The sequence below is a fragment of the Podarcis melisellensis genome (assembly GCF_964234715.1).
Source record: "Podarcis melisellensis genome assembly, chromosome: 15".
Lineage (NCBI taxonomy): Eukaryota > Metazoa > Chordata > Lepidosauria > Squamata > Lacertidae > Podarcis > Podarcis melisellensis.
In genome coordinates, this window is record NC_138532.1 from 22313869 (window position 1) to 22341302 (window position 27434).

The window sequence follows — 27434 nt, forward strand, 5'->3', positions numbered from 1 at the left end:
GCCAGCATGTTCATGTTATAAATATAAGAAAAACGACTATTTTATTACGTCTGAGAGATTGAATATAGAGGTCTCGTTTTCTGTTGTCAAACCTGTAGGATTTCCTAAATGGTTTCGGAAACTTGGTTTCTATTAAATAAACCTGTCACACACCCGTTTGCCCATGAGGAACAGTTTTCCAAATTGGTTTCAGTAAGTCTATCTGCAGTTTTGAGAAAAATACAAAAAAGCAACACTACTCCCCAACACACACACCGAATCGTTAAAGGTTTGGTATTCAGAAGAAGAAAGGCCCTCTGATTTCTATTTATTTGTTTTGCCTTTTGAAATCAATGTAGCCTTTGATAGTAGGCAGTAGAGATATCAGATAGTCTGTTGCCAATTGATTTGTTGATTCTAATGTCCCCAGATGAAACAGATGACCATGACATCGATACCGATGTCTTTATAAAGGACAAGAACTGCTTTTGTTTGTTTGTTTATTCATTTCTTAAGGGATTTAATGAAAATGCAACACCTTCCACTGGGAATGACGACTCTGCTGAGAACCTGAGGGCCCTGCTCCTGCCTCTCTCCACCTGGCCCAGGGCAGGGCCTGACAGGTTTTAAAAGGACTGCTGCTGCTCAGCAGAGAGGGCTTCTTCTTTTAAATTGCTTTTTTATATCATTTTAAATTGTTTTCTTAGTGTTTTAACTGTTTTTAACTGAGTTGTAAGGGTATTTTGTAGGGTGTGCCTGGGAGGAGAGAAGTGGGGGAGAGCAGGGGGAGGCCCAATCACAGTGGCTCTGCGTAGGGGGAGGTATGGCATAGGAGGATCAGACCAGGTAAGGGGCAGTTAGGATGGTCAGTCCCAGAGGGTGTTGTTTGGGGAATGCTTTTCAGCCCCGTGGAACCTTCAATGTGGGGTTCCACAGGGCTGGATCCTATCCCCCAGGTTGTTTAACATCTACATGAAACTGCTGGGTGGGGTTTTCTGAAGGTTTGGAGATGTTGGCTGTGCCTAAGTGTTATGCCCCCAAACTGAGTCTTTGGACTCAGAGTCCCTGAGTAGTGATAGCTCTGAGCAGGACACAAACCCAATTCCTGGCCCATCCCACCAGATCCTTTACAGATCCCCCTGAGCCCAAAAGATGTACCTTTGCCTGTGCAACAGAGGAATGGATTATGGATTTCTCTGACCATAAAGAGAGCTTTGCAGAGCTTTCTACTGCCAAACCTATAGGTGTGCTGCAGCCTATAGAAAGTGAAGCTTCAGCTCCAGCCCACAATATAAAGGTCTTGCAGTTGAAACATCCTGTCAGTGAGACATCTTGTCTATCCTGCTCTGGACTGCAGGGTTGGTATTTGTGATCCTGAACCTCTTGCTGCTGAATTCTCTGACCCAGCACACTTGTTTCTGTCCAGGGTCCTGACTTCACTCCAACACAATGCCAAATGAGACAATCCTGGGCCTCCCTCCCACCTTATGCATCAAGACACTCAGAATGCCCCTAAAGGAAAGCTTGTATTTGAAATGTCAACATACTCTATTGCACGTGGAGATTGCTTCCTTTCTTTTCAAGCTGGTACATCTTGCCTTATGACTTGCCCCAGTAATATTTGCACTGTCTACAGCCTTGGGAAGGGTATAGAAATTCTCAATGAGATGAGGACAAGTCATATGGTGAGAAGTTGTGCAAAACTGATGACCCAGTCAGGGATTACTTGCAAGCAGAGGCTGTTCTCTGGAGGCTGTCGCCCTTAATCTTAGAATCATAAAGTTGAAGGGGTCTTGTGGACCATCAAGTCCAACTCCCTGCTGAATGAAAGAAATCCAGAAATATTATCATGGATGTAGTGGGGGCTTTGTGTGGTGGGCATAATGTGGACTCGGAGCTTGCATTTTGCAGCTAAAATTGTATCCATTGGCTTTGACATTTTTAATTTATATTTATTTAGCTATCTGGATAAGGAAAATTATATTGAGCTCTTCCATGGTTTAAGAACAGTGGCACAAAACTTGCACATTAAAAAGAAATATGGCTCTCCTAATTTATGTGTTAGTTTAATATTAATATGTAGAATTGTATTTACCACTATTGTATATGCATCTCTTTGAGGACTTTCCATGCTTTTGTATTAGCATGGAAAGTCATCAAAAAGTCATCAAAAAAGTCATCATTTAAAAAGGAACCAATAATAATCAATTATAAAACAAATTAAACAAGACATTGGATTGTGTCTAACTATCTTCTACCCAGAGTGGACCCATTCAAATGGACCTAAATTAACCATGCCTTTTAATTTTAATGGGTCTACATTTTGCTGCCGGAGGCAACAGATAATATGGCAGCACTATCACCCATTGGTGTCGTCTCCACTGAGGCTGGTGAGGTGTAAGGCAGGAGGCTAACAGTAGGCGGAGCCGCAGCCAATGAGAGTCACAACCACAGCCAATGATAGGCAGAGGCAACTAATTATCATTTTGTTCCCATACTCCTTCTTCCTGAGTTCCACAAAGGCAATACTGAGAGAAAGTCAATAGAAAAATCACGTTTTTTTTTGGCTCAGCAACTTTCGGGTTGGTCTAAAACAAAACTCAACGACTTTTGGAGTCTTCCTTAAAAAAACTAAACATCTTTTGGGGTGTCCTGTTTTTTTGTTTTTTTTTTCCTTTTTGAAATATGGCAACCCTAATACGGCTGGTCCATGCCACAGAAATGGCCTTCTTGTGTGTCCTGACCAATCTAGTCTCAGTCACAGTTGGGACACAGAGAAGAGCCTTCTCATCAGATTTTAAGGAGAAGACAGGATAGTAATGGAGGGGGTAGTCAGATTTCAAATTTTGAATAGGATTCCCAAAGCATTTAGCATGTGCTGAGTAAGAAGACAAGAAGAGCCTGCTGGATCAGGCCAGCAGCCTATCTAGTCCAGCATCCTGTTCTCACAATGGCCTATCTGATGTCTGTGGGACACATGAAAGCAGCAGCCAAGTTTAAGCACACTGTCTTCTCCTGTGGTTTCTAGCAACTGGTCCTCAGAAGCATAGCCATCATGACTAGCAGCCACTTAGAACCTTATCCTCTGTGAATTTTTCAATTCTCTTTTAAAGTCACCCATCACAGCCTCCTGACACCAGTGTCACAGGCCCATAACAGCAGAGTGTAACAGTGCTTTCATTGCATGGGTGCCTATGTATCTTGCAAGGAACTCCAATCAAAGGAACCATTTCCCCCACTCACGTCCCATCACAGGGAAGCCAAGAAAATTAAGGAATTTAAAGAAAATAGGACAATCGAGCCCACAGAGCCATTTTGTGGCTAACACAGTTCAAAGGTTTTCCTGCAAATTTGGAAGGATTAAAGACTTATTTAATGCATGTCTCCATACTTTACTGACAAGAATAGATGAAAGTGAATTTAAATAAAGATTTTATTTGCTTCTTAATTATGCTGTTATTATGCCAGTTTTGGCAAAGTATTCCCCAGACGCAAAGTTTTCAAAATCAACCTTTTAAAACATTAAATTACCCTTTTAGTCTGCCAGTGATAATGATAAATACAGCTCAGTTCAATCTCATTACCCACTCTGATTCACTGGCTGGATTAATATTTGGTAAAAACTAACTACCCTCACAATAATCCTGTGGATATGTAAAAGAAATATTAATGGCACAAAATTACAAAATAAATCTTCAGGGAATTGGGTTTCTGCATAATTAAAAAAATAGGTAATGAGGGAGTTATTTTATGCAGATGTGGTTGCTATCTACTAGGTGGGACCGGGAGTGCCTTGCCAAGTTTCCAAACTTTTACCTTCAGCTTACCTGACCTTGCCTTCATAACAATTTCTCTGCTGAGGAGTCACAAACAAACAGAGGAAGAGCCTACTGGATCAGGCCCATCTAGTCCCATTAGACGGATGGGCACAGCAGCCATTTTAATATCCCATAATGCTTGTGGGCCCTAATGAGGTGTCACTTAGTGTGTTTGGCTGCAATTCAAGTCATGAGAACAGGCCTGGGAAAAGTATGTGGTACAGTGGTACCTCAGGTTACAGACGCTTCAGGTTACAGACTCCACTAACCCAGAAATAGTACCTCGGGTTAAGAACTTTGCTTCAGGATGAGAACAGAAATTGCGTGGGGGCGGCAAGGCGGTGGAGGGAGGCCCCATTAGCTAAAGTGGTACTTCAGGTTAAGAACGGACCTCCAGAACGAATTAAGTTCTTAACCCGAGGTACCACTGTATTCCTGGTGCTGGGTAGTCACTACATTGCCACCTTTATTGTTTTACAGACAGAGACTCTGTGCCTTTAACAGCAACAGGCAAGCCTCTTCTCACCGCTTTATCTCTATGCCTGGAGAAGCTTTGCCGCTTGCTTTCTGCTTCTGTTAACTGTGCAGCACTTGCATCCATAAAATGGTTCCAACTCTACCTGGCCTTCCTCCCTGCCCCACACACCTTCCTTCGTTTTCTTATTAAATGTAGTCTCCATGCTTGTTAACTTCTTAAAATCCAGAGATCTACATTCATGGCCTTAGAGGAAAGCTCAACCTTTTCTCAATTTCATAACGAGCCAAAGATTAACCGCACATGCTTTGCACTTAATGATAGCACTTGTGTGCAAACAGAGTGGAAAAAAGACGGCATTGCCTCCAGGATGGAGGACGCCTGCCAAGGCATCTGCATGGCGAAGCCCTTCCATATGCTTGCTTAGCTGCTTCTGGTCAGATTTAAACACTCATTAAAAGAGAAAGTCAAAGCAGGCTGGGGAGCTTTGGAATTTACCTGGCCTGGTTCTCCAAAGGAATTCTGCATTGCTGTGGTCCTGTCTGCTAGTTGAGATAGTCAGAACATAAAGAAGAGCCTGGCCGCTGGGTCAGGCCAGTAGTGGCTCATCTGTTTCCTCTTTGTGTTCTCACAGTGGCCAACCAGATGCCCATGGGAAACTCACAAGTCAGGACCTGAGCACTTGTGATTCCCAGCCACTGGCATTCAGAGGTACCTGAAGTACAGTGGTACCTTGGTTCTCAAACTTTTTTTATATATAGAATATTTATTAAGATTTTTTTAAGTGTTACAATAAAGATGTAGAAAAACATAACAAAAATACAAAATAAAAATAGTTAAAAACACACAGATTTTCCATTTACTACTTTTCCTTTAACTTATATCCCGGACCTCCTCATACCTCCCTTTTTTGTATTCCACTTCAAATTGTTGGTTCAGCAAATCCTTACCATTAGATTTTTACCTGTTTATAACCCTTTTTTCATATTCTCTTAAAGCATTACAGCTGGAAACCACTTAGTTTCTATCCAACATCATTCTAACATTCAATAATTTTACAATATTTCTGTAGATAGTCTTTAAATTTCTTCCAATCTTCTTCCACCGACTCTTCTCCCGGGTCTCGGATTCTGCCCGTCATTTCTGCCAATCCCATATAGTCCATCACCTTCGTCTGCCATTCATCCAAAGTGGGTAGATCTTGTGTCTTCCAATACTTTGCAATAAGTATTCTTGCTGCTGTTGTGGCATACATAAAAAAAGTTCTGTCCTTCTTTGACACCAATTGGCCGACAATGCCCAGAAGGAAGGCCTCTGGTTTCTTCAGAAAGGTATATTTAAATACCTTTTTCATTTCATTATAGATCATTTCCCAGAAAGCCTTAATCTTTGGGCAGGTCCACCAAAGGTGAAAGAATGTACCTTCATTTTCTTTACATTTCCAACATTTATTGTCGGGCAGATGATATATTTTTGCAAGCTTGACTGGTTCTCAAACTTAATCCATTCTGGATGTCCGTTCCAAAACCAAAATGTTCCAAAACCAAGGCACACTTTCCCCTAGAAAGTAATGCAAAATGGATTAATCCGTTCCAGACCTTTTAAAACAACCCCTAAAACAGCAATTTAACATGAATTTTACTATCTAATGAGACCATTGATCCATAAAATGAAAGCAATAAACAATGTACTGCAGTCACACAATCAATTAATCAATCAATCAATCAATCAATCAATCAGTAGCTGAACTGGGTTCCACACAGTCACAAAAACAAAACAAAAGAGCCACAAAAACAAAAGGGCAAAATAAATAGCAAAACCAGACAGACCTCAGCGTAACACTCAAAACAGAAGCGTGGCACTCAAATCGGAAGCGTAACCCCCAAAATGGAGCAAGTTCAGCTTCCGAAAAAAGTTGGCAAACCAGAACACTTACTTCCGTGTTTTCAGTGTTTGGGTTCCAAGTTGTTTGAGTACCAAGGCATTTGTGAACCAAGGTACCACTGTAATCATTGTGTTTAGTAGTGAATAATGTATCTAATACAGAAGTATCTGTGAGTTGGTCCATGCATCACTCTAAATCCCTATATATATATATATATATATTTGCTTTCGTAGATTTTCACGGGTACAGGAATGCAGGTTTTGGTGTCCTCGGGTGTCTTCCCGTGTAAAAGTTGGGGTGTCTAGGCGACGTTTCGACGAGGTCTCACTCGTCATCTTCAGGCTGGTGCTTTCGGCTTCTTGTTACTGGAACAGAGCAGGATCTCAGTGTTTGAGTTCCTATAAATACTGTTGAGGGGGTGTGGTGTATAGCCTCCAATGTTCTGGGCAGAGAGGAAGTTCCCAGGCTAGTGTGCCTTTTCTTCTTTTGTTCCTTAATTACTTGAGGGATATCTTGAGTGATTTCTTGAGTGATATCCTGAGTACCACTTAGGTGGGTCATTAGGTGTGGATTAGTTGCTAAAGTCTTTGTGTCTTGACCTCTTGAACTTTGTGAAGAGTTTTTCTGAGAAGATGGCTGTACTGCACTTAGTTGTGCTCTGGCTTGGCTTCGTGTATAGGGGCGAGCTGTGGTTTTGTGGCCTGTGTCAGCCAGATCTGTGTAGGGATTGCAGGGGGGTGCAGCATCCGGAGGTGCCACCATGGTTTGGCTACTGGATGGTGTCTGTAATTTATCTGTGGAGAGGGTCTGGGTTTGGGTCTGGTGTGGTTGATTGGTGATGGCGTTCTGTGTGCCTCTGGATCTGGTGTCAGTTTTTGTGGGGAGGGCTAATTTCCAGATGTCTGGCAAGCGGGATGTGTCGTCACGCTTGTTCATGTTGTGAGGGTGTTTCTCTATCTCGATGGCTTCCATGATTATTCTCTTGTGGTGATGTTCCATGTTAAAGAGCAATTTGGAATCTGCAAAATTAATTTCGTGTCCTGTTTCTTTCATGTGTTGGAAAAGAGAGGAAGTTTTTTCTTCTTTTTTGACGGCATTCTTGTGTTCTGCGATACGTGCATTTATTCGTCTGTTTGTTTGTCCAATGTACGTGGCTGGGCAGACTTTGCAGGGTATTTCATAGACCCCTTGGTTTTCCAACTGGATTTTATCCTTGGGGTTTCTGAGGATATTGGCTATTTTTTGGTTGGTGCAAAAGGCTGTTTTGATATTGTGTTTATGGAGGATTTTGCTAATTTTATCTGTAGTGCCCTTGATATGAGGAAGGAGGGCCATGCCATTGTTTTCTTCTGTGTCTTGGTTTTTGGGGGGTGTTTCTTTTTGGATTAGCTTCGTAACCCTGTTTTGCTGGTATCCATTGGCAATTAACACATTTGAGAGATTCTGTAACTCAGTTGTCAAGTGGTCTTTGTCAGCCAGGCGTTTGGTTCCACAGATAAATTACAGACACCATCCAGTAGCCAAACCATGGTGGCACCTCCGGATGCTGCACCCCCCTGCAATCCCTACACAGATCTGGCTGACACAGGCCACAAAACCACAGCTCGCCCCTATACACGAAGCCAAGCCAGAGCACAACTAAGTGCAGTACAGCCATCTTCTCAGAAAAACTCTTCACAAAGTTCAAGAGGTCAAGACACAAAGACTTTAGCAACTAATCCACACCTAATGACCCACCTAAGTGGTACTCAGGATATCACTCAAGAAATCACTCAAGATATCCCTCAAGTAATTAAGGAACAAAAGAAGAAAAGGCACACTAGCCTGGGAACTTCCTCTCTGCCCAGAACATTGGAGGCTATACACCACACCCCCTCAACAGTATTTATAGGAACTCAAACACTGAGATCCTGCTCTGTTCCAGTAACAAGAAGCCGAAAGCACCAGCCTGAAGATGACGAGTGAGACCTCGTCGAAACGTCGCCTAGACACCCCAACTTTTACACGGGAAGACACCCGAGGACACCAAAACCTGCATATATATATATATATATATATATATATATGCACTCCCCCCCTTTTATCCTCACAGCAACCTTGTGAGGTAAGCTTGGCTGAGAGAGACTGGCAGGCACAAGGTGACAGCCAGTGGGCTCCATGGCTGAGTGGGGATTTGAACCCTGGTCAACCCAGGGCCAGGGCCAGCACTCTAGCCACTGACTCACAATGGCCTGGGTCCTGTGATACTTGAAGAGCCCGCATCTCTCGCATGCTTCTTTTTGAAGGTGAGGCTCAGAGCAGGGACGTCTTCTCAGTTGCACCAGCAATCTGGAGTCCCCTGCCCAGGAAACCCTGTATTACATAATCCTTCATCCCATGGAGGCTTTGACAGGCCAACCTGCTGTGTTCCAGATGTCTGGAACTGGGAGATATTATAGCCTGCAACATCCTGAGGAGGACACCAAGTTGGCCAAGACTTCATAGAGTAAGAAGCCATAAGCACACACCACTGAAACTAATGCATAGGCTTCCTGATTTCTTCCTGTTTCCCTTTCCATTTCCATTTCTACTGTTATCTTTCCCATGCCAAAGTTTAGGCTGTCCTCTTTGTAAAGCATAATGTGCATTGATGGTGGCACTGTGTCAAAATAGTAAATAACCACCACCACCACAATCTTTTCGTCACTTAATTTAAAAGCAGCTGGTTGGACAGAGAGAATTTTCCCTGGGGTTGTCAAACTAAGTTGTTGTTGTTGCTGCCGCTGCTGCCGCTGCTATGATATGTTTACTTTTGTTTTTGGATCATTGGTTTTGTTTGTTTGACTTTATTGTCCAGCGTTTTTTGTACTTTTGAGTAGAGAAGCTTGATAATAGTCACCAGATTCCTCTAAATTACTGCACAGTTTATGACTTGCTAGTTGAATGGATGCTGCTGACTCACTCAAAAAGTATATCAGGAGGCATTCAGCTAAGTTTTACTCAGAGTAGAACCATTGTCATTAATGTGCGGAGCTGAGGACTCGTCATTGCGCATCTTCCATAACACTCGTCATCCAATGAAGCACGATGGTGGGAGATTCATAGGCACAAATTTATTCACCCCGTACAATCCAGATGTTGTTGAACTACAACTCCCACCAACCCAAGCCATTAGATATAGGGGCTGGTAGGAGCTGATGGGAATTGTACTGCAACAACATAATATGGGGTGCACCACAATATCTGCCCCTGCGGTACATAGTTAAACTATGAGATTTGTTGCCACAAGATGTAATGATAGCTATAGGCTTAGATGATGTTAACAGGATGTGTGTGACATGTTTATGAAAGGTCTGTTGTGGCTATTAGCTATAACAGCTACCTAGAAACCTCTGTGTTTGTAGGCAGTATATATCTGAATGCCAGTTACTGGGGTGGCTGTCTTGTCATGGTTGTGGGCTTCCTAGAGTATCTGGTGTGTGATGCAGAACTAGATTTAAGTATTTCTAAGTGGGAAGTACCAGGTGCTGCTCAGGAATTCGAGGAAAACAAAAGTCCTTTGGAGGTTTTTAAGCAGGGGTTGGATGGCCATCTGTCATGGATGCTTTAGTTGAGATTCCTGCTTTGCAGAGGATTGGACTAGATGAATTTTGGGATCCCTTCCAACTCCAAAATTCCATGATCTCCAGTGCCAGAGGCAGCGTGACTCTGAGACTGTGTGCACACCATACTTCAAGGCACATTTCAAGTGCGCACGCACTACAAGAATCCTGGGAACTGAAGGATGCTTGAAAATGCCGCTCTGATGTGTAAACTAAGGTTAACAGGCTTGTTTTTTGGTGGGCGGGTGCTTCAGAAGTCCTTTAAACATTTGGTGTGTATGCAGCCAGAATATGAGTTACTGGGGAATGACAGAGAGAGGGCTATGGTGCTCATGTCCTGCACAAGGGCTTCCCATAAACATCTGGGATGGTCACTTAGGAACTGAATGCTTGACTAGAGAGCCAGTGTGGTGTAGTGGTTAAGAGTGGTGGACTCATAATCTGGTGAAGCGGGTTCGCGTCTCCGCTCCTCCACATGCAGCTGCTGGGTGACCTTGGGCTAGTCACACTTCTCTGAAGTCTCTCAGCCCCACTCACCTCACAGAGTGTTTGTTGTGGGGGAGGAAGGGAAAGGAGAATGTTAGCCGCTTTGAGACTCCTTTGGGTAGTGATAAAGCGGGATATCAAATCCAAACCCTTCTTCTTCTTGACTAGATGGGCTCTTAGCCTGATGCTGCAGAGCTCTTCCTGAGTGAGGATATCCCATAATTCTTCTTGACATACAGTCATGCCTCGGGTTGAAGTAGCTTCAGGTTAAGCATTTTCGGGTTGCGCTCCACAGCGACCCGGAAGTAATGAAGCACGTTACTTCCGGGTTTCACCGCTCGCGCATGCACAGCCGCTAAAAATGATGTCACGTGCATGCACGGAAGTGCCGAATAGCAACCTGCGCACATGCAGACGTGCAGATGCGGGTTGCGTTCACTTCAGCATGTGAACAGGGCTCCGGAACAGATCCCATTCGCATCCAGAGGTACCACTGTATAAGCATTGTTTTTAGGTGAACAGGGAAACATTACTGGTGGTTCTTTTCCTCAATACTGTGAATGAGGTACACCACGAGGTGCCCGGCTTCACTCAGTTGCAGATGCCGATGCCTCGGGCTGGTTTGTTGCCCTGGGCTGTGCTGGGGTGGGCACCAGGTGGATCTTTGCATCCCAGCGCCACATATGCTTAAGAAAGCCCTGCCTGATACCTTCTGCATGCAAAGCAGATGCTCTACAGCTGAACTACAGCCTTTCCCCCTATTCTATTTTAGCCAATGGAAATACAAATGTTTTTCATGCCCAGAAGTTAATGCAGCAATTGATTTAATAGCTAAGGGGCCTTCTTTCTTAACCTTCATTCCGGGCATTAATTGTAACGAGGCCAGAAATTATTATTTTTTGAGACCTTAAGAAGGTGGGGGGTGGTGGAGAGGACTGACTGCAAACCTTAGCAGGCCCTGCCTCTCCTCTTCAATCTATCGCTTTGATTCTGGGCACTCTGTCCAGAGCAGATGGCAGCTTTTCGGAAGCTGTCCAAAAAGGCTGCCTTCCCTAGTCCAATCAAGAGCCCTCAGCCATTTTTCTACATGACTGTGACAGCCCTTATGAACATACGAAGTTCCTTTATGCTGAAGGAGGCTCCCTGGCTCAGGGTTGCCCACACTATAGACAGTGGATCTCCAGATTCTTCTCAGGCAAAGTGGGTTTCCCCACCCTGAGATTCTTTTAATGGAGATGCCAAGGATTCAGCCAGATGCCTCTGTCATCCAAAGCCTGTGCTATCATGTGGTTTGTATCCAGCTAGGTTCTGCTCAGAGTAGACTTGTTCAAATTAATGAACCAACATTCACTGTTTTCATTAACTCCAATGGGTCAACTCTGAGTAGAGCTAGCATTGGATACAACCCAATTATGGTAGAGTCTATGACGCGGGTGGTGCTGTGGTCTAAACCACTGAGCCTAGTGCTTGCTGATCAGAAGGTCAGCAGTTCGAATCCCCGTGACGGGGTGAGCTCCTGTTGCTCCGTCCATGCTCCTGCCAATCTAGCAGTTTGAAAGCACGCCAAAAAGTGCAAGTAGATAAATAGGTACCGCTCCAGCGGGAAGGTAAATGGCATTTCCATGCACTGCTCTGGTTTCACCAGAAGCGGCTTAGTCATGCTGGCCATATGACCTGGAAAAAACTGTCTGTGGACAAACGCCAGCTCCCTCGGCCAGTAAAGCAAGATGAGCGCTGCAACCCCAGAGTCGTCCGTGACTGGACTTAACTGTCAGGGTTCTTTTTCTTTACCTTTTTATGACTGCCTACGGTTTACACCAGGCTTCCTCAAACTCGGCCCTCCAGATGTTGTTGGCCTACAACTCCCATGATCCCTAGCTAGCAGGACCAGCGGCCAGGGATGATGGGAATTGTAGTCTCAAAACATCTGGAGGGCCAAGGGTGAGGAAGCCTGGTATACACACTCATTTTTTGCTTCTCTTATAGAAGGGCTATAGCTTAATGACAGAATATCTGCCTTGCATGCAGAAGAACCCAAATTCAATCCCCAGCATCTCCAGGTAGGGCTGAGACACACTCCCTGCCTGAAACCTTGGAGTGCTGCTGCCAGTCAGTGTAGACAATACTAAGCTAGATGCATCTATGGTCTGACTCAGTAAAAGGCAGATTCCTGTGTTCCTGCATATCATCTCTGGTCAAATGGAGTTTTGCAGGTTCCCAAAGTACAGTTAAGAAACTTCAGGTGCCTCCAGACATCCTTTTAATTGAGCAGTCATGATCGTTTGTGCTCATAATATCATTAGGGTGCTTATACATGATGGCATTTCTGTGTCTGCCAAAGTTCTGGGGTAGTCGTATTGTTTTCCTTGGTAAATAGGTGCACGTCCCATCATTTTTTGCTAAAATCCTGCAACTTTTCAGACTGCAAATACTCCACTGGTGTGTATGTACCGTATTTTTTGCTCTATAGGACTCACTTTTACCCTCCTAAAAAGTAAGGAGAAATGTGTGTGCGTCTTATGGAGCGAATGCAGGCTGCGCAGCTATCCCAGAAGCCAGAACAGCAAGAGGGATCGCTGCTTTCGCTGCGCAGTGATCCCTCTTGTTCTGGCTTCTGATATTCAGAATATATATATTTTTCTTGTTTTCCTTCTCCAAATACTAGGTGTGTCTTATGGTCTGGTGCGTCTTATAGAGCGAAAAATACGGTATGTCCTGTTTTTGCTGTAGTATTGTGCAAGGCTGCCCCTCCAACCAGCAAAGATGTGGTAACACAAGGAAAGCATTGCAGAACAACTAATAAAACAGAATGATGAACCCAGTATAAATCCACTACAGTGGTACCTCGGGTTACATACACTTCAGGTTACATACGCTTCAGGTTACAGACTCCACTAACCCAGAAATAGTACCTCAGGTTAAGAACTTTGCTTCAGGATGAGAACAGAAATCGTGCTCTAGCGGTGCAGCGGCAGCAGGAGGCCTCATTAGCTAAAGAGGTGCTTCAGGTTAAGAACAGACCTCCAGAATGAATTAAATACTTAACCCGAGGTACCACTGTACTATGATTGGCATGTTGCAGAAAATACCCACAAAAAGAACGCCGGTCAAACTTTTCCTGAGACTCCTCCACCTTTTCTCAGCTGCTTTTAACCACCATTAGTGTTATCAGGTGCAACTCTCTAAACACTACTTTGGGAAGCAAAAGGGTGGCAAAAACCATTCTTGGAGGAGCAAGGATTTGAGGATTTGGTGATACACATTACACATGCAAATGACGAAAACCAGGGGAAATGAACAGCGTAATGGGAAATATTTGGGTAGTGTGCAGTACTCCATTGATTCACCCCTTAATGTTACAAGAGCCAAGTTTAACCCACACAGGCACAGGCTTAAAAAACACCATTGGGGAGGGAGAGGCTACAACAAATGGGTTAAGCACTGTCCCCGCCCTCCCCCGCCCCAATTTCTCTTCTGCAAAACAACCCCTCTCCAGGGCACTTTGCAAAGTCACGCAGCATGAAATTTAGTCTTGAAAAGTCCTGGCGGAGACAGCAAATTTCCTCTGCATTTTTCAAAAATTACATGGCATGCCCAGGAATTGTGTGCATATGTATTAGAATAAGTTTGAGGTTTTTCTTCTTCTTCTCATTAGTAGATAGCTGTGCATTCTTGTGCTGCCTTGAAAAGCTTTGCAAGCACGCCGGTGGCCCAGGAGCTAGCGTTCTGTGATGTTGGTGCCGGGTTTCGGAGAATGGATGTGCATGAATAGCGGCTCAGGAAACAGAGCGTGCATTATCTATCTAATTTATCTCGCCGTCTCTCAATTCGTCCATGCCAATCCTGTTAAATTTAATGGGAGATCTGTGTGTACTTGCAAGGGAAAAGATGCTATTTTATACCACCAGCTCCTCTTTCACTGTTGTGTTTATTCCTTCATGTGGAGTCCTGGCACTTTAGGGTTGGGTGGGGTTTTTTTTTTACCTTTTAAGCTACAGTGATTAAGCAGAGGCTGGTGCTGTAACCAGGGTCCAGCGTAGGCTTTCCTGCAAAAATGATAAAAGAATTCAAAGCACCACCACTGGGCCCACCCACCTAAATGTACCACTTAACTCTGCCCACTTTCCTGCTCTGTTCTATAAGGATACTTTCAGTCAAAATCTGTAAGGAACAGAAAAAAAAAACACCCTACTCCTCTGGTTGTTCATTTCTGCAGAAAAGTTCAAGCCATTCAATATTTTTTTTTTAAAAAAGTCACTTAGTGGAAGCTTCATGACAACTATGCTGATGTTATTTTTGCATTGCATTGAAAAACTCTACAGTCTGGTATAAAAACAGGCATGCCAGTTGCTTGATTTATCCATGCTCTCCCAGGGTAGACCTCTGGGACCTTCTCCTTCACTTGGGCTCCATCTTCAACTATACATTTAAAGCAGGTTTCCCCCAAAAAAAATCCCAGGAAACGTTGTTTGCTAAGGGTGCTGAGCGTTGTTAGACAATCCCTCTGCCACCCCACAGAGCTACAATTCTCAAAGTGGTTTACCAATCAATCCCGCATCCCAGCAAAATCTGGGAGTTGTAGCTCTGGGGGTCTCCTAACAATGCTCTGCACCCTTAACAAACTACAATTCCCAGGATACTTTGGAGGAAACCCATGCCTGTCTAATATGGCATGATCCTGCTTTAAAAGTATAATGCTGATGTGGGCTTAATATTGGGGTGACATTGTTCTGCCCAGACACTGAGGTCCAGCTCTGAGGGCCTTCTGGCAGTTCCCACACTGAGAGAAGTGAGGTTACAGGGAACCAGGCAGAGGGCCTTCTCGGTAGTGGCTCCCACCCTGTGAAACGCCCTCCCACCAGATGCCAAGGAAATAAACAAGTATCTGACTTTTAGAATACATCTGAAGGCTGTTTAGGGAAGTTTAGGGAAGTTTTAAATGTTTGATGCTTTATTGTGTTAATATGCTGTTGGAAGCTGCCCAGAGTGGCTGGGGAGGCCCGGCCAGATGGGTAGGGTATAAGTAATAGAAGAAGAAGAAGAAGAAGAAGAAGAAGAAGAAGAAGAAGAAGAAGAAGAAGAAGAAGAAGAAGAAGAAGAAGAAGTGCCTTAAGTCCTTTCAGATGATTCTTCATCCTCTAAGATTTTTAAAGTGGTGGGAGGAGCATTTTGGAACATGTCTTAGGACAGGAGTTCATCACCTCTTCCCTACACTTCTAAGTCTATGAGATGAATGAATGAATGAATGAATGAATGAATGAATGAATGAATGAATTGGGAAGGGGTAGCTTCTTGCAGGCTCTGTCTCACAGAGTCAGATGGGCCCAAAGCAAAGGCACATGCTGAGTGAGCAAGATGCAGGTGATTGTCCTTTCCTGTAATGGCTGTGATGTTCACAGACTTCAGAAGCTGCACTCTGCAGGGAAAGGCGTTTCTGTGTGGCTGGCTGGGTGCGAAAAGCTTCCTGTATCTAACTGATGGTTTCCAATTTACGAGGAAGGACCATAGCTCAGTGACAGAGCGCATGCTTTGCATGCAGACAGCCCAAGGTTCAATCCCTAGTATCTCCAGGTAGGGCTTTGTGTGTGTGTATTCCTCTCTGAAGCCGTCAAGAGCTTCTGCCAGTCAGTGCCGGTGATACTGAACTAGATGGACTGTCAGGAACCAGCTGGATGAGGAAAAGCGGTGGGAGCTGCCCACCCAAGAGCTCCCCAGGGAGGACACAGAAGACGATGTGTTGAGATCCCAGATCCTGGTGGTGGGACACAGAAGAGCAGTCTGCAGAAGGGATGAGCTGGGAGGTGCTAGAAGCAAGGGGTTTCAGGAGAAAGAGGGCCTTTCAGGAGAGGGTTAGAGGCTGAGAGTCACAGTGTGAATGCAGATTCAGGCTGAGAGGAGTCAGAGGTTGTCCTTGCTACCCAGAAGCAGGACAGCCCCAGTCCTGGTGGCTCTTGTCCCCCTCTGACATCCCAATCAAGGAGAGTCTTGCACATTGCTGAGCAGTGGGTCAGATAGGCCCAGAGGAGGAGCCCAACCCCTCTTTGCAGCCTTTGGAGGGATCCAGAGGTAGACACAAGAGGGGCAAGTGGTCAGTTTCAGACTAAAGTCATGGTGTTTTCAAGGAACTATAGGGGCCATAGAAGGTATATGGATAATCAGTTGACTGAACAAGTTAAAGTCTTTAAATAACCTTATTTTTCAGTCAACAGGGTCATGGAGAGCACATCAGAAATATGCAAAGGAAAAAGCATCTCACAGTGCCAAAATTCTGACACGCTTTTTCCATATGAAAGGTGGCAGTCATATCTCATCAGCACCTGAAGTGTGTAAAGCTAAACCCCTAGCACAGTTATTATATGGGGCTCAGATTTGAACAGGCGCTTACCTTGGAACTACAGAAGCTGTTTAATCTTAAGTTCCTAAGGCAATTTTTTCCTGTTCCATCCAGTGTTCCAAATGCTTCATTGCGCTTGGAGGCTAATCTCCCCTCTGTTAAATTACAGATTTGGTGTAGGACATTTAATTATTGGCTTTGGCTAAATTTAAACCCCACCGGTCTGCTACCCTTAGTACCGCAAGATTGCCATGAGAGCACTTGGACTAAAATTGTCAACCAAAAGTTTTACTTTTCTGGTTTACCACCACGACAGTTATTAACACTGGACTTCAGTAAAGCAAATAATTTAATTAGATAGTGCCTATATGATATTGAGAGACAGAACAATTTGGCCATGATGAGGAAATTTTGTACATGGAATGATTATTTTCCACCTAGTTATTTTGACACGTTGGCAACCACTTTGCAAAATTTAACAATTCCAAAATACAGACGCGCTTTCACTTGTGCAAGATTGAATATCCTGCCTTCAGCTGTACTTGAGGGTCGATTTCAAAAAATTCTGCTGGAAAAACAGTAATGTCCATGTGGAGATGGCTGTATTGAGTCAGTGGTTCATGTGCTTCTAGCTTGCACTCTTTATAAAGATTTGAGGGGTGAGGTTATTACCCTTCTATTACTATCCATACCAGGTCATTCACCCATTGCTACTGTGTCATTTCTTCTAGCAGATCAAGATAATCAGCTGACAGCAAAAACTGCAATTTTTTTAGCAGGAACAATTAAAATAAGATCTATTATTTATTGATGTAAACCTCCAGAATGTATTTTGTATAGTTAAGCTTTTACACCTCTGTCTCCAGTATATTTTATTTTATTTTATTGCTATGGCTAGTGGCTGATGCAAATAAAGATGATTCTTCTGGTCAGTTTCAGCAGTGTCTCAGCTGGATTAAGGGGAGCCAGAGGACTCTGCTGTGTTGCTATTTTCTGCTAATAAAAAGCTAATTCCCTGCCTCCCATGTGCGTACCTGCCCTGTGGTTGACCTGGCTCACTTGTAAGCTCCTTCACATGGACTGATGGTCTTACTTGGTATCAGGCAGCTTCCTATAAGATGTGAACTTTATCCTTCCATACCTCTGAGGAAGGGTTGTAGCCCTATGGTAGAACACCTGCTTTTCATGCAGAAGGTCCCAGGTTCAGTTCCCAGCATCTCCTGCCATCTCTTCTCTCTGAAATCTTGGAGTCCCACTGCCAGTTGAAGCTAGATGGAACCATTGGTATGACTCAGAATAAGGCAGTTCCCTGTGTTCCTGTACCACTGTAGTCCCTTGTCCAAATAATTATTCCTTCTAATTCTTAAGCCACAAGGTTAACATGTGTCAACAATGTGATACAGAAGGAAGGAAAAACTAATGCTGTTCTAGGATGCCTCAACAGAAGTGTAGTGTCCAGCTCAAGAGAAGTAATAGTGCCACTCTGTTCCACCTTGATCAGAAGTACTGTGTCCGGTTTGGGGTGCAGCACAATTTAAGAAGGATGTTGACAAGCTGGAATGTGTTCAGAGGAGGGCAACCAAGATGATCAAGAGTCTGGAAACCAAGGATTATAAGGAACAGTTGAGGGAGCTGAGTATGGCCAGCCTGGAGAAGAGAAGACTGAGAGGTGATATGATATCCATATCTGAAGACCTGTCAAGAAAGGTGATTCCAACTAAACATTAGGAAGAACTTTCTGAGAGTAAGAGTTGTTTGACAGTGGAACAGGCTGCCTCAGAAGGTGGTGGACTCCCCTTCCTTGGAGGTTTTTAAAGAGAGGTTGGATGGCTATCAGGGGTTCTTTAGCTGTGAGGTTTGGATTGGATGGTCCTGAGGGTCCCTTGCAACTCTACAAGTCTCTGTTTCATGTCTCTTGTTTGCTCACATTCCTCTGAGCCTTCTTGTCCAAGGCTTCATTCCTAGCCCCTTGCTATCTTCTCAGGCTACTGCCCCTCCTTTCCTGCCTCTTCCTCGCCCCCCTTTCCCTAGGCACTTTTCAGCTGTTGTGCCCCCAGAAGCCTCAGATGGTGTAGCTACAGACCCCTTTGCTTGTTCCATTCCACCATAGGGCAACTTAGTTTTATTAGTGCCAGAGGAAGTGAGGGTTTGAGGGCACACACAGAAAAGAATAATTGATGAATCAAAAAGGCTCTTCCTGACCCCCCTTCACTTGCTAAAATTGAATAGTTAAGAGCAACATATTTTATTAACAAGAATTGACAAACAGTACTGCAGAGTTCTTCCTGGCACATTGTTGAATATTGAGATTGATGTTAAACGCCTTCTGTTTTTTTTAAAAAAAGCAAAACCAAAAACAACAAAACCGAAAACCTTTCTACAAGCAAGCAAAACGCAGCATTTCTTTCTCGTCTGCTGCAGTGCAACAATTTGAGTGGGCAGATTGGATTTGTATAGGACCTGCCCTGAAAGCAGCCTTCTTATTCAGGCCACAGAAGAAGAAGAAAAAGAAGAAAAACAACCCTCCTCTCACGCTGCCATCTTGAAATGTGTGGTTACTGATCCACTTGCATGTAGCCTCCATTTTTATGCCCTTTCCCACTCACCTTCCATCTGTTATGGGTTTGTTTCTTTGTTTGTTTTGCAGCCGCCATTTTGGACGACCCGATGGAGTGCAGCAGAGGCGAACGGCTCTCTATCACCCTAGCCAAGAATCGGATAAATCGAGCTCCGGAGCGGGTGGGGAAAGCCAAAGTGGAGGTGGACATTTTCGAGCTGCTGAGAGACAGCGAATATGAAACAGCCGAGACCAGTATGTATGTCTCTTTGACCTGGGTTTTGTGAGCAGTGCTCAATTTCTAAGAAGTAATAACAATAATAGTAATAACTGGAAGTGCCAGCTTCTGAACTAGAAATCCTACCTTTGTGCAGATGTCTTACTGCTGTTTCTGTGGTTTTCTGTTGCAAACTCATGGCCCCCCCTTTCCCATTTATTCTCATGACAACCCTGTGAGGTAGGTTAGACTAAAAGGTATTGACTGGTCCAGGGTCATCCAGTGAGCTTCATGGCAGATTTGAACACCACACCACCCTTGTTCTCAGTTCCTGCTTGGATAAAGAACTAGGGAAAAGAGTTTCATGTGGAGAGAGATTGCTAAGCACTCTGTGAATTGTAGCTCTGTGAGGAGACTCCTAACAACCTTCAGCCCCTTAAACTACAACTCCTGGAATACTTTGCAGGGAAACTGAAATATACTCGGAGTCGAGAGTGGATTTCATGCTCTTTATTCAGCTCATAGTGGTGAGGAGGAATGGAATTTTCCCCAAAATGTTTGCTTTATATACATTATTTACACAATGGGCCCCACGTGATTAGCTGATTCCAGGATTCTCCTGTAGGCCAATCAGGTCGTGGATTCACTTCCACCTGGAGCTGGATTGGGTGGCTCCTGTGGACCAATCAGACTGCTGCATTCTGGAGCCTATTGTTCTAGGACCAATCAGACTGCTGCATTCTGAATCCTATTGTTCTAGGACCAATCAGACTGCTGCATTTTGGATCCTATTCAACTCAGTACATAACAGAAACCATGACTGCTTAGAGTGGTATCAGAGTGCTTTGAATGTGTGGTGTGAATGCGACCCCTGTGGTCCCTTCCAACTTTACCATGCTATGATTCATGGTCCCTCCTATACATTGCATTCAGAAAGAGACGTTCCTCTGCATCCTTATTGCCATAAGCAATCTAATTGGAACCAATGGGATTACTCACAAATAGTAAGTGTTGTGCTTGATTGTAGGCTCCAAAAAGATCAGGACTCACATTAGTAACACTGCATGTCTCTTTAGCTGTGACAGTGCCCTCAAGACATTGGCCTGTGATAATTACCTAAAGTGTGTAATGGGGTTTGATAATGGCCTAGCAGGATGGCTGTGCTCCTGACGCTGAGCCCCTCTCTCAATTTATGAAGCACACGTGAGTAAAGACCGTAAAATTTCCATCATGCTCCTGGCTTGCTGCACGGGGCACTTCCAGAGCAGGAACATTGGTTAGGGTATTAAAATACATTAGCTAGCATTTATCAATTAACACGCTGTAAACACCACTTTGCGCCTCGTTATAATGGCACGAATGTTTGCAATACCTCTTGGGTCTCATGCCTTATAATCCTGGCGATTCTCTTCTTGGAATTGTCACACATAGACTCATCACATTTACAGGATTTCTCTGGTTTTAGCACATTTAAAGCACATGAATCTCAGCTTTCCTGTTGTTGTTTAAAGTTAGCTTTTAGCATTGCCAGGTGTGAAATATATATAAAATACTGCCTGCTGTGAATCCAGAAAACAAGGATGACAGAAATCCACAGAAGTGGGCTCTAGCACGAGCTATTAGCTATGGCAATTAAGTGAATACTGCTGCTCTGAATGTTTGCCCACCATCTTTTTTTGAAGGGCACATGGGGAGATTTTGTGCAGACCAAATTGCTCCCCCTTCAAGCAGTATCTTTTGCGCTGCTATTGACAGCTGTCACATCCCCTCTTATCTGCTGCTTTGACATTTCCCTCTCCGGTTCCTGCCCTTCTTTCTCCTTCTCCAAGAGATCCCAGCCAGTCAGGGACCACCTAACTGTGTTGATGCTACAGGGCCACATAGCTAGCAGGATCTGAATGCATAATGAACTGTCATTAGGCCAAGGGAAATGGAAAGGGAGGGCAATGCTTCCTGCCCATATTATGATTAGCCAAACACTTTCACTTACTCCCTTTTTGCAACCTGTCCCACCACACCACACCACGCCACCCCAAAAAATGCCCAAAGCAGATGATTGGGCAGCTGATAAAGGTATTTGCAAAAAGTTCCCCACCTGTCTCTTAGCTCACCCTATAAATAGTAACCCTATGTTCAGAGGTTCCTTTTTAAAGCTGTCTAAGGACGCAGGTGGCACTGTGGTCTAAACCACAGAGCCTAGGGCTTGCTGATCAGAAGGTCGGTAGTTCGAATCCCTATGAAAGGGTGAGCTCCCGTTGTTCGGTCCCTGCTCCTGCCAGCCTAGAAGTTCAAAAGCATGTCAAGTGCAAGTAGATAAATAGGTACCGCTCCGGCAGGAAGGTAAACAGTGTTTCTGTGCACTGCCCTGGTTTACCAGAAGTGGCTTATTCAGGCTGGCCACATGACTCGGAAGCTGTCTGCGGACAAATGCTGGCGCCCTCGGCCTATAGAGCGAGATGAGCACCGCAACCCCAGAGTCATCTGCGACTGGACCTAATGGTCAGGGGTACCTTTACCTTTAAGCTCATGGATACTAGAACATATTGAGGGAGCCATCAGAGTTCATTGCACAGAGTGTGGAAGGTCATGGTTTACGGGACCCAAATTCCCCTCAACTTTTTGGAATCAATTCATGCTGAAATCAGCTCATATTCAAAACTTCAACATTCATAGTGTGGAACTTCAGGCAAGTAGTCCTCAAGTCCTGCAAAGTTGGCATTCAGTGGTTTGGAAACAGAAGCTTTATTTTTACGGTAGACTGCCCTGTCTGTCCCTGATGCCTGAAAGCTCCTTTCATACTTTAGTGACATCCTTTAGTGACATCCCAGACTTTGGAGAGGCGGTGTTACTATTTCCACTCACCAAGCGGAAGAGCACTCAAAAGATGAGGAATTGGATAAAAGCAAGATTCCCAGACCACCCTCTGCTTGCCTCTCCCCCACCCTTCCAGCTTTTAGGTCATCTAAGAAATAGGCTCCATAAATTTAAGGATTTGCTAGTGCTCAGGTTTTGCCTGCCTTTTCACCTTTGGCTCTGTGCAATTGCTTGTTATGGCATACAATATTAATAGAAGCCATTTAGATACTTTAACCTATGGCTGCGAGGCTTTCAAACATCTCTTTAATACCATTGTCAGGTTTCGGGCATTTTGAATTACTCCTAAGTACCGCTGTTAGCTGGCTAAATCTCATATCCCCACAATTACATGCATCTAGAATGATGATATTATGTATTCTATACTATTAGCATTTTAAAGAGGGTCCTATGAGATACACATTCATCCTTTTCTCTTCCTGTCTTTTTTGCTTATTCCATTTCTTTCCTCCTCTCCTCTTTCCCCCTTTATTAAATCTTCAAAGATAATACATGAATATAGAAAGGCATCCATCAGCGAAAAAGAAAGGGAGGGGGGACAAGGAAGAAAGGAAACATTACATCATCTGCTCTACAATAAAATGATTGTGATGTAGTTCTTAACCAGTAAAATCCTCTCTCTCTGTCTGTCTCTCTCTCTCTCTCCCTTTGCCCCATTCCATCTCACAGATTTCCCTACTGTGCAAATTTATCTCACCATTATGATAATATCACAAACTCCTCTGAACTGTTCTATGAGAAGCTAGAGTAGAGGGTTGAGCTCCAGATCAGCTAACTACTACAGTATTAATAGAATGAATGAATGAATGAATGAATGAATAGTCCATTAGCACCTTAGAGACTAAGTTTGTTCTAGGTATGAGCTTTCGTGTGCATGCACACTTCTTCAGATACACTGAAACAGAAGTCACCAGACCCTTATATATAGTGGGAGGGTGGGGTGGGGTTTTCCTCAAAAGGGTAGCAGGAGATGGGTGATTGACTCAATGGGTATGGTAAACCTGCTGACGACTGTTAATGACTGCAATTAGGAAAAAGCAAGGGATAGTATGCAGATGACCAAAAACAGCTTTAGCATGTGTAATGAGACAAGAATCCCCTATCTCTATTCAGACCAGGTCTCTCCATAGTTTTCAGTTTAGTAATAACTTGTAATTCAGCAACTTCTCTTTCAAGTCTATTTCTGAAATTCTTTTGTAATAAGACAGCTGCTTTGAGATCCTGTATTGAATGTCCTGGGAGATTGAAGTGTTCTCCTACTGGCTTCTCTGTCTTGTGATGCCTGATGTCAGATTTATGTCCATTTATCCTTTGGCGTAGGGTTTGGCTTGTTTTGATTTACTGCCTGTTATTCGATTGTGGGCTTAACAGCATAAGAAGAATTTGCTGGATCAAGCCAATGGCCCTCTTGTCCTCACAGTGGTCAGGAAAGCGGCAAGCATTACCTAGGCACAAGGGCACCCTCCCTTCCTGCAGTTTCCAGCAACTTGCACTCCAGAGCATTACTGTCCCTGACCATGGAGGCAGCGCATAGGCCATCATGACTAGTAGCCATTGGTAGCCTTCTCCCACATGATTTTTCCCAAACCCTCTTTTAAACCCACCCAAATTGGTAGCCATTACTGCCTCTAGTGGGAGAGAGTTTCATAGCTGAACTATGTGCTGCATGAAAAAGTGAATTCTTGTATCAGTCAGTCCTGAATCTCCCAACATTCAGCTTCATTGAAAGTCCAAGAGTTCTGGTCTTATGAGAGACGCAGAAAAACTTTTCTCTCTTTACTCTCTCCATGCCGTGCATATTTTTTATTACGCATATCTAAGATGCTGCATCTTTTTCTCCAGACTAAAAAGTTGCAGATTCTGTGACCTTTCCTCACAGGAAAGTCACTCCGCCTCCTTGATCATTTGGGCTGCCCTTGACTGAAACTTTCCCAACCCTACAATAGGGTCAGATATTTCCAGCTGTTCTCTGATGTCAAGAACGATCAAGCGACGTTTTTCTGTTGGATCATGGTGTCTCCTGATATCAGTAGTAAGAAGGAAGGTCCATTGCGCTGTAGCCTTGCAATTGACACAGATGCACCCACACACTGCTCACAGAGGACTAGGCACCCGTGTCTGCAACACTCTGCCCTCCTTCGCCAATTAAGCCAGATGGCGTGATTTCTCATCTTTTAAATAGGCTGTATAGCTTTAGACGTTGCTGAAGAAACATGAAGTCAACACAAACAGGTCACAATTGCCCTGCTGTTCAGAACTACCATTGATTCCAGGGGAGGGAGGGGGGCAGAAAGAAAGACCTTTCTATAGTTTTGCACACTGTTCCAGACCCTCCAAGTGTCTACATTTTCCAGGGACAGTCGCGGATTTACAGAAGCTGTCCTGGTTTCTGATTTGATCACAGAATGAGTTACCGTACATAACCCCCAGGCCAAGGAGATAAGTAACCATGCAACCTTTAGAAGACATCAGAAGGCAGCCCTGTATAGGGAAGTTTTTTCATGTTTAATATTTTTTATGTTTTTAGATATGTTGGAAGCTGCCCAGAGTGGCTGGGGCAACCCAGTTAGATGGGTGGGGTAGAAATAAGAACATTATCATCATCATCATCATTATTATTGAGATCCCTATTTTCATCAGAGAAATGTCAAAGGGTATGACTGCTCTATAAAGCTTCTCCAAGAGACAGGAATTTGGAATCTTCTAGAAGACTCCCAAAGTATTTGTAATTGGAATAAATCTTTCTCTTCATTTATTAAAGTTCTAATAAATTATTGCTTGCAATTCTGAATTCTTATTTGACCAGCTAATTGGCCAATGTTATATATATATATATATATAAAACACAATTAAATCTAAAAGCTGATTGGAACCTTGCAAATTTCCAATTTTGAGTTATAATTGACTAGGCTATAAATATACAATACCGAACTGGTTCTTCATCTTTTATTTTCCTGCTCAAAGAGCTGGTTTTGAGGGGGGAGGGAGATATTTTTTATATTTAAAGAGGGTTTTTCAGGGTTTTAATCTCTTTCTAAACCTGAACAAATGCAGTGACTTCTTAATCGGGTTCAAGTGTGGCTTGACATGGTGTCTCTGTACCAAACAAAAGGCAACAATGTTGACTGATTCTTGTAAGAAAAAGCACAGCAAATTACTGTGTATTGGAATGAGCCAGCAGTGGAAAAAATGAAAAGAAAAAGGTTATTGAGAGGGGCACTCTTTGCAATTACAGGTAAAACCTGCCTTCCTTGTTTCTTTCACTTCCTAAATCTCTTTATAGAAGGCAATGTGGCCTATGTAATTGTAAGCCGGCTTACTCAGAAGGTCTAGAAAGGAGCTCTTCCTGCTTCCCTCCCCTTCACCAGTCCGTCTCCTGCAGTCTTTTCCATTGTGACACTTCTGTAAATTTCTCTCCATTCATTATAAGGACCTACATGGAGGCTTTGCACCCGGCCAAATGAATGGGAGGATTTGGGGCTTTAATTTAAAACAGGGAAGACAATATTTCAGAGAGTTTAAGCTGGTCTTCTGTCTAGGTTTAGCGGGACGTATTAGAGCAGGAAGGGAGGTTAGAACAAGTTTCTGCCCAAAGATGTTACCATGGTGTGATGAATTGTGATCTCTGGACTGGCCTCAAAAGGCATTTAGTCTGTGTGTGATGAGCAGCAGAGGGCAGGGGAAGATTATATGAGTCAGCAAGAGAAGCTGTCATCTCTAATTGAGCATGGTGCGGAATGAGGAGGGGCTCCTCATCTTACTGCAAAACCTGTTTAAAAAACAGGGGAAATGGGAACGGGGTAGAATTCCACAGGAATAATCTCATACCAACATATTCAGTCCTCCTGGAACATAAAGATACAGCTAGAGGAGCTCATCACATCCTTTGGGTTCTGTATGCTATCTGTAAAAATGCAGTTGTTTGGAGAATAGTGTGTTTAAGTATATTGGGGCAGATCTGCAGCAGAGCAGACCTCCCACCTGTTGTTGTTGTTGTTTAGTCGTTTAGTCGTGTCCGACTCTTCGTGACCCCATGGACCAGAGCACGCCAGGCACCTCTGTCCTCCACTGCCTCCCGCAGTTTGGTCAAACTCATGCTGGTAACCTCGAAAACACTATCCAACCATCTCATCCTCTGTCGCCCCCTTCTCCTTGTGCCCTCCATCTTTCCCAACATCAGGGTCTTCTCCAGGGAGTCTTCTCTTCTCATGAGGTGGCCAAAGTACTGGAGCCTCAGCTTCACAATCTGTCCTTCCAGTGAGCACTCAGGGTTGATTTCCTTCAGTATGGAGAGGTTTGATCTTCTTGCAGTCCATGGGACTCTCAAGAGTCTCCTCCAGCACCATAATTCAAAAGCATCAATTCTTCGGCGATCAGCCTTCTTTATGGTCCAGCTCTCACTTCCATACATCACTACTGGGAAAACCATAGCTTTAACTATACGAACCTTTGTTGGCAAGGTGATGTCTCTACTTCTCAAGATACTGTCTAGGCCTGTCATTGCCCTTCTCCCAAGAAGCAGGCGTCTTTTAATTTCGTGGCTGCTGTCACCACCTGCAGTGATCATGGAGCCCAAGAAAGTAAAATCTCTCACTACCTCCATTTCTTCCCCTTCTATTTGCCAGGAGGTGATTGGACCAGTGGCCATGATCTTCGTTTTTTTGATGTTGAGCTTCAGACCATATTTTGCGCTCTCGTCTTTCACCCTCATTAAAAGGTTCTTTAATTCCTCCTCACTTTTTGCCATCAAGGTTGTGTCATCTGCATATCTGATGTTGTTGATATTTCTTCCGGCAATCTTAATTCCGGCTTGGGATTCATCCAGCCCAGCCTTTCGCATGATGAATTCTGCATATAAGTTAAATAAGCAGGGAGACAAAATACAGCCTTGTCGTACTCCTTTCCCAATTTTGAACCAATCAGTTGTTCCATATCCAGTTCTAACTGTAGCTTCTTGTCCCACATAGAGATTTCTCAGGAGACAGATGAGGTGATCTGGCACTCCCATTTCTTTAAGAACTTGCCATAGTTTGCCGTGGTCGACACAGTCAAAGGCTTTTGCATAGTCAATGAAGCAGAAGTAGATGTCTTTCTGGAACTCTCTAGCTTTCTCCATAATCCAGCGCATGTTTGCAATTTGGTCTCTGGTTCCTCTGCCTCTTCTAAATCCAGCTTGCACTTCTGGGAGTTCTCGGTCCACAAACTGCTTAAGCCTTCCTTGTAGAATT

The 27434-nt window shown here is 43.9% G+C and overlaps 1 protein-coding gene across 3 annotated transcripts in view; it reads left to right on the forward strand.

Annotated features, from left to right (window-relative positions):
• The window catches only part of GRIK4 (glutamate ionotropic receptor kainate type subunit 4), a 467636-nt gene that overhangs the window by 264351 nt on the left and 175851 nt on the right, over positions 1-27434 (forward strand). For all 3 annotated transcript variants that reach the window (XM_081889776.1, XM_081889778.1, XM_081889777.1), the window contains exon 3: positions 19206-19370. In XM_081889776.1, coding sequence (XP_081745902.1) covers positions 19206-19370 — 165 coding nt within the window. The remainder of the gene's footprint in view (positions 1-19205; positions 19371-27434) is intronic.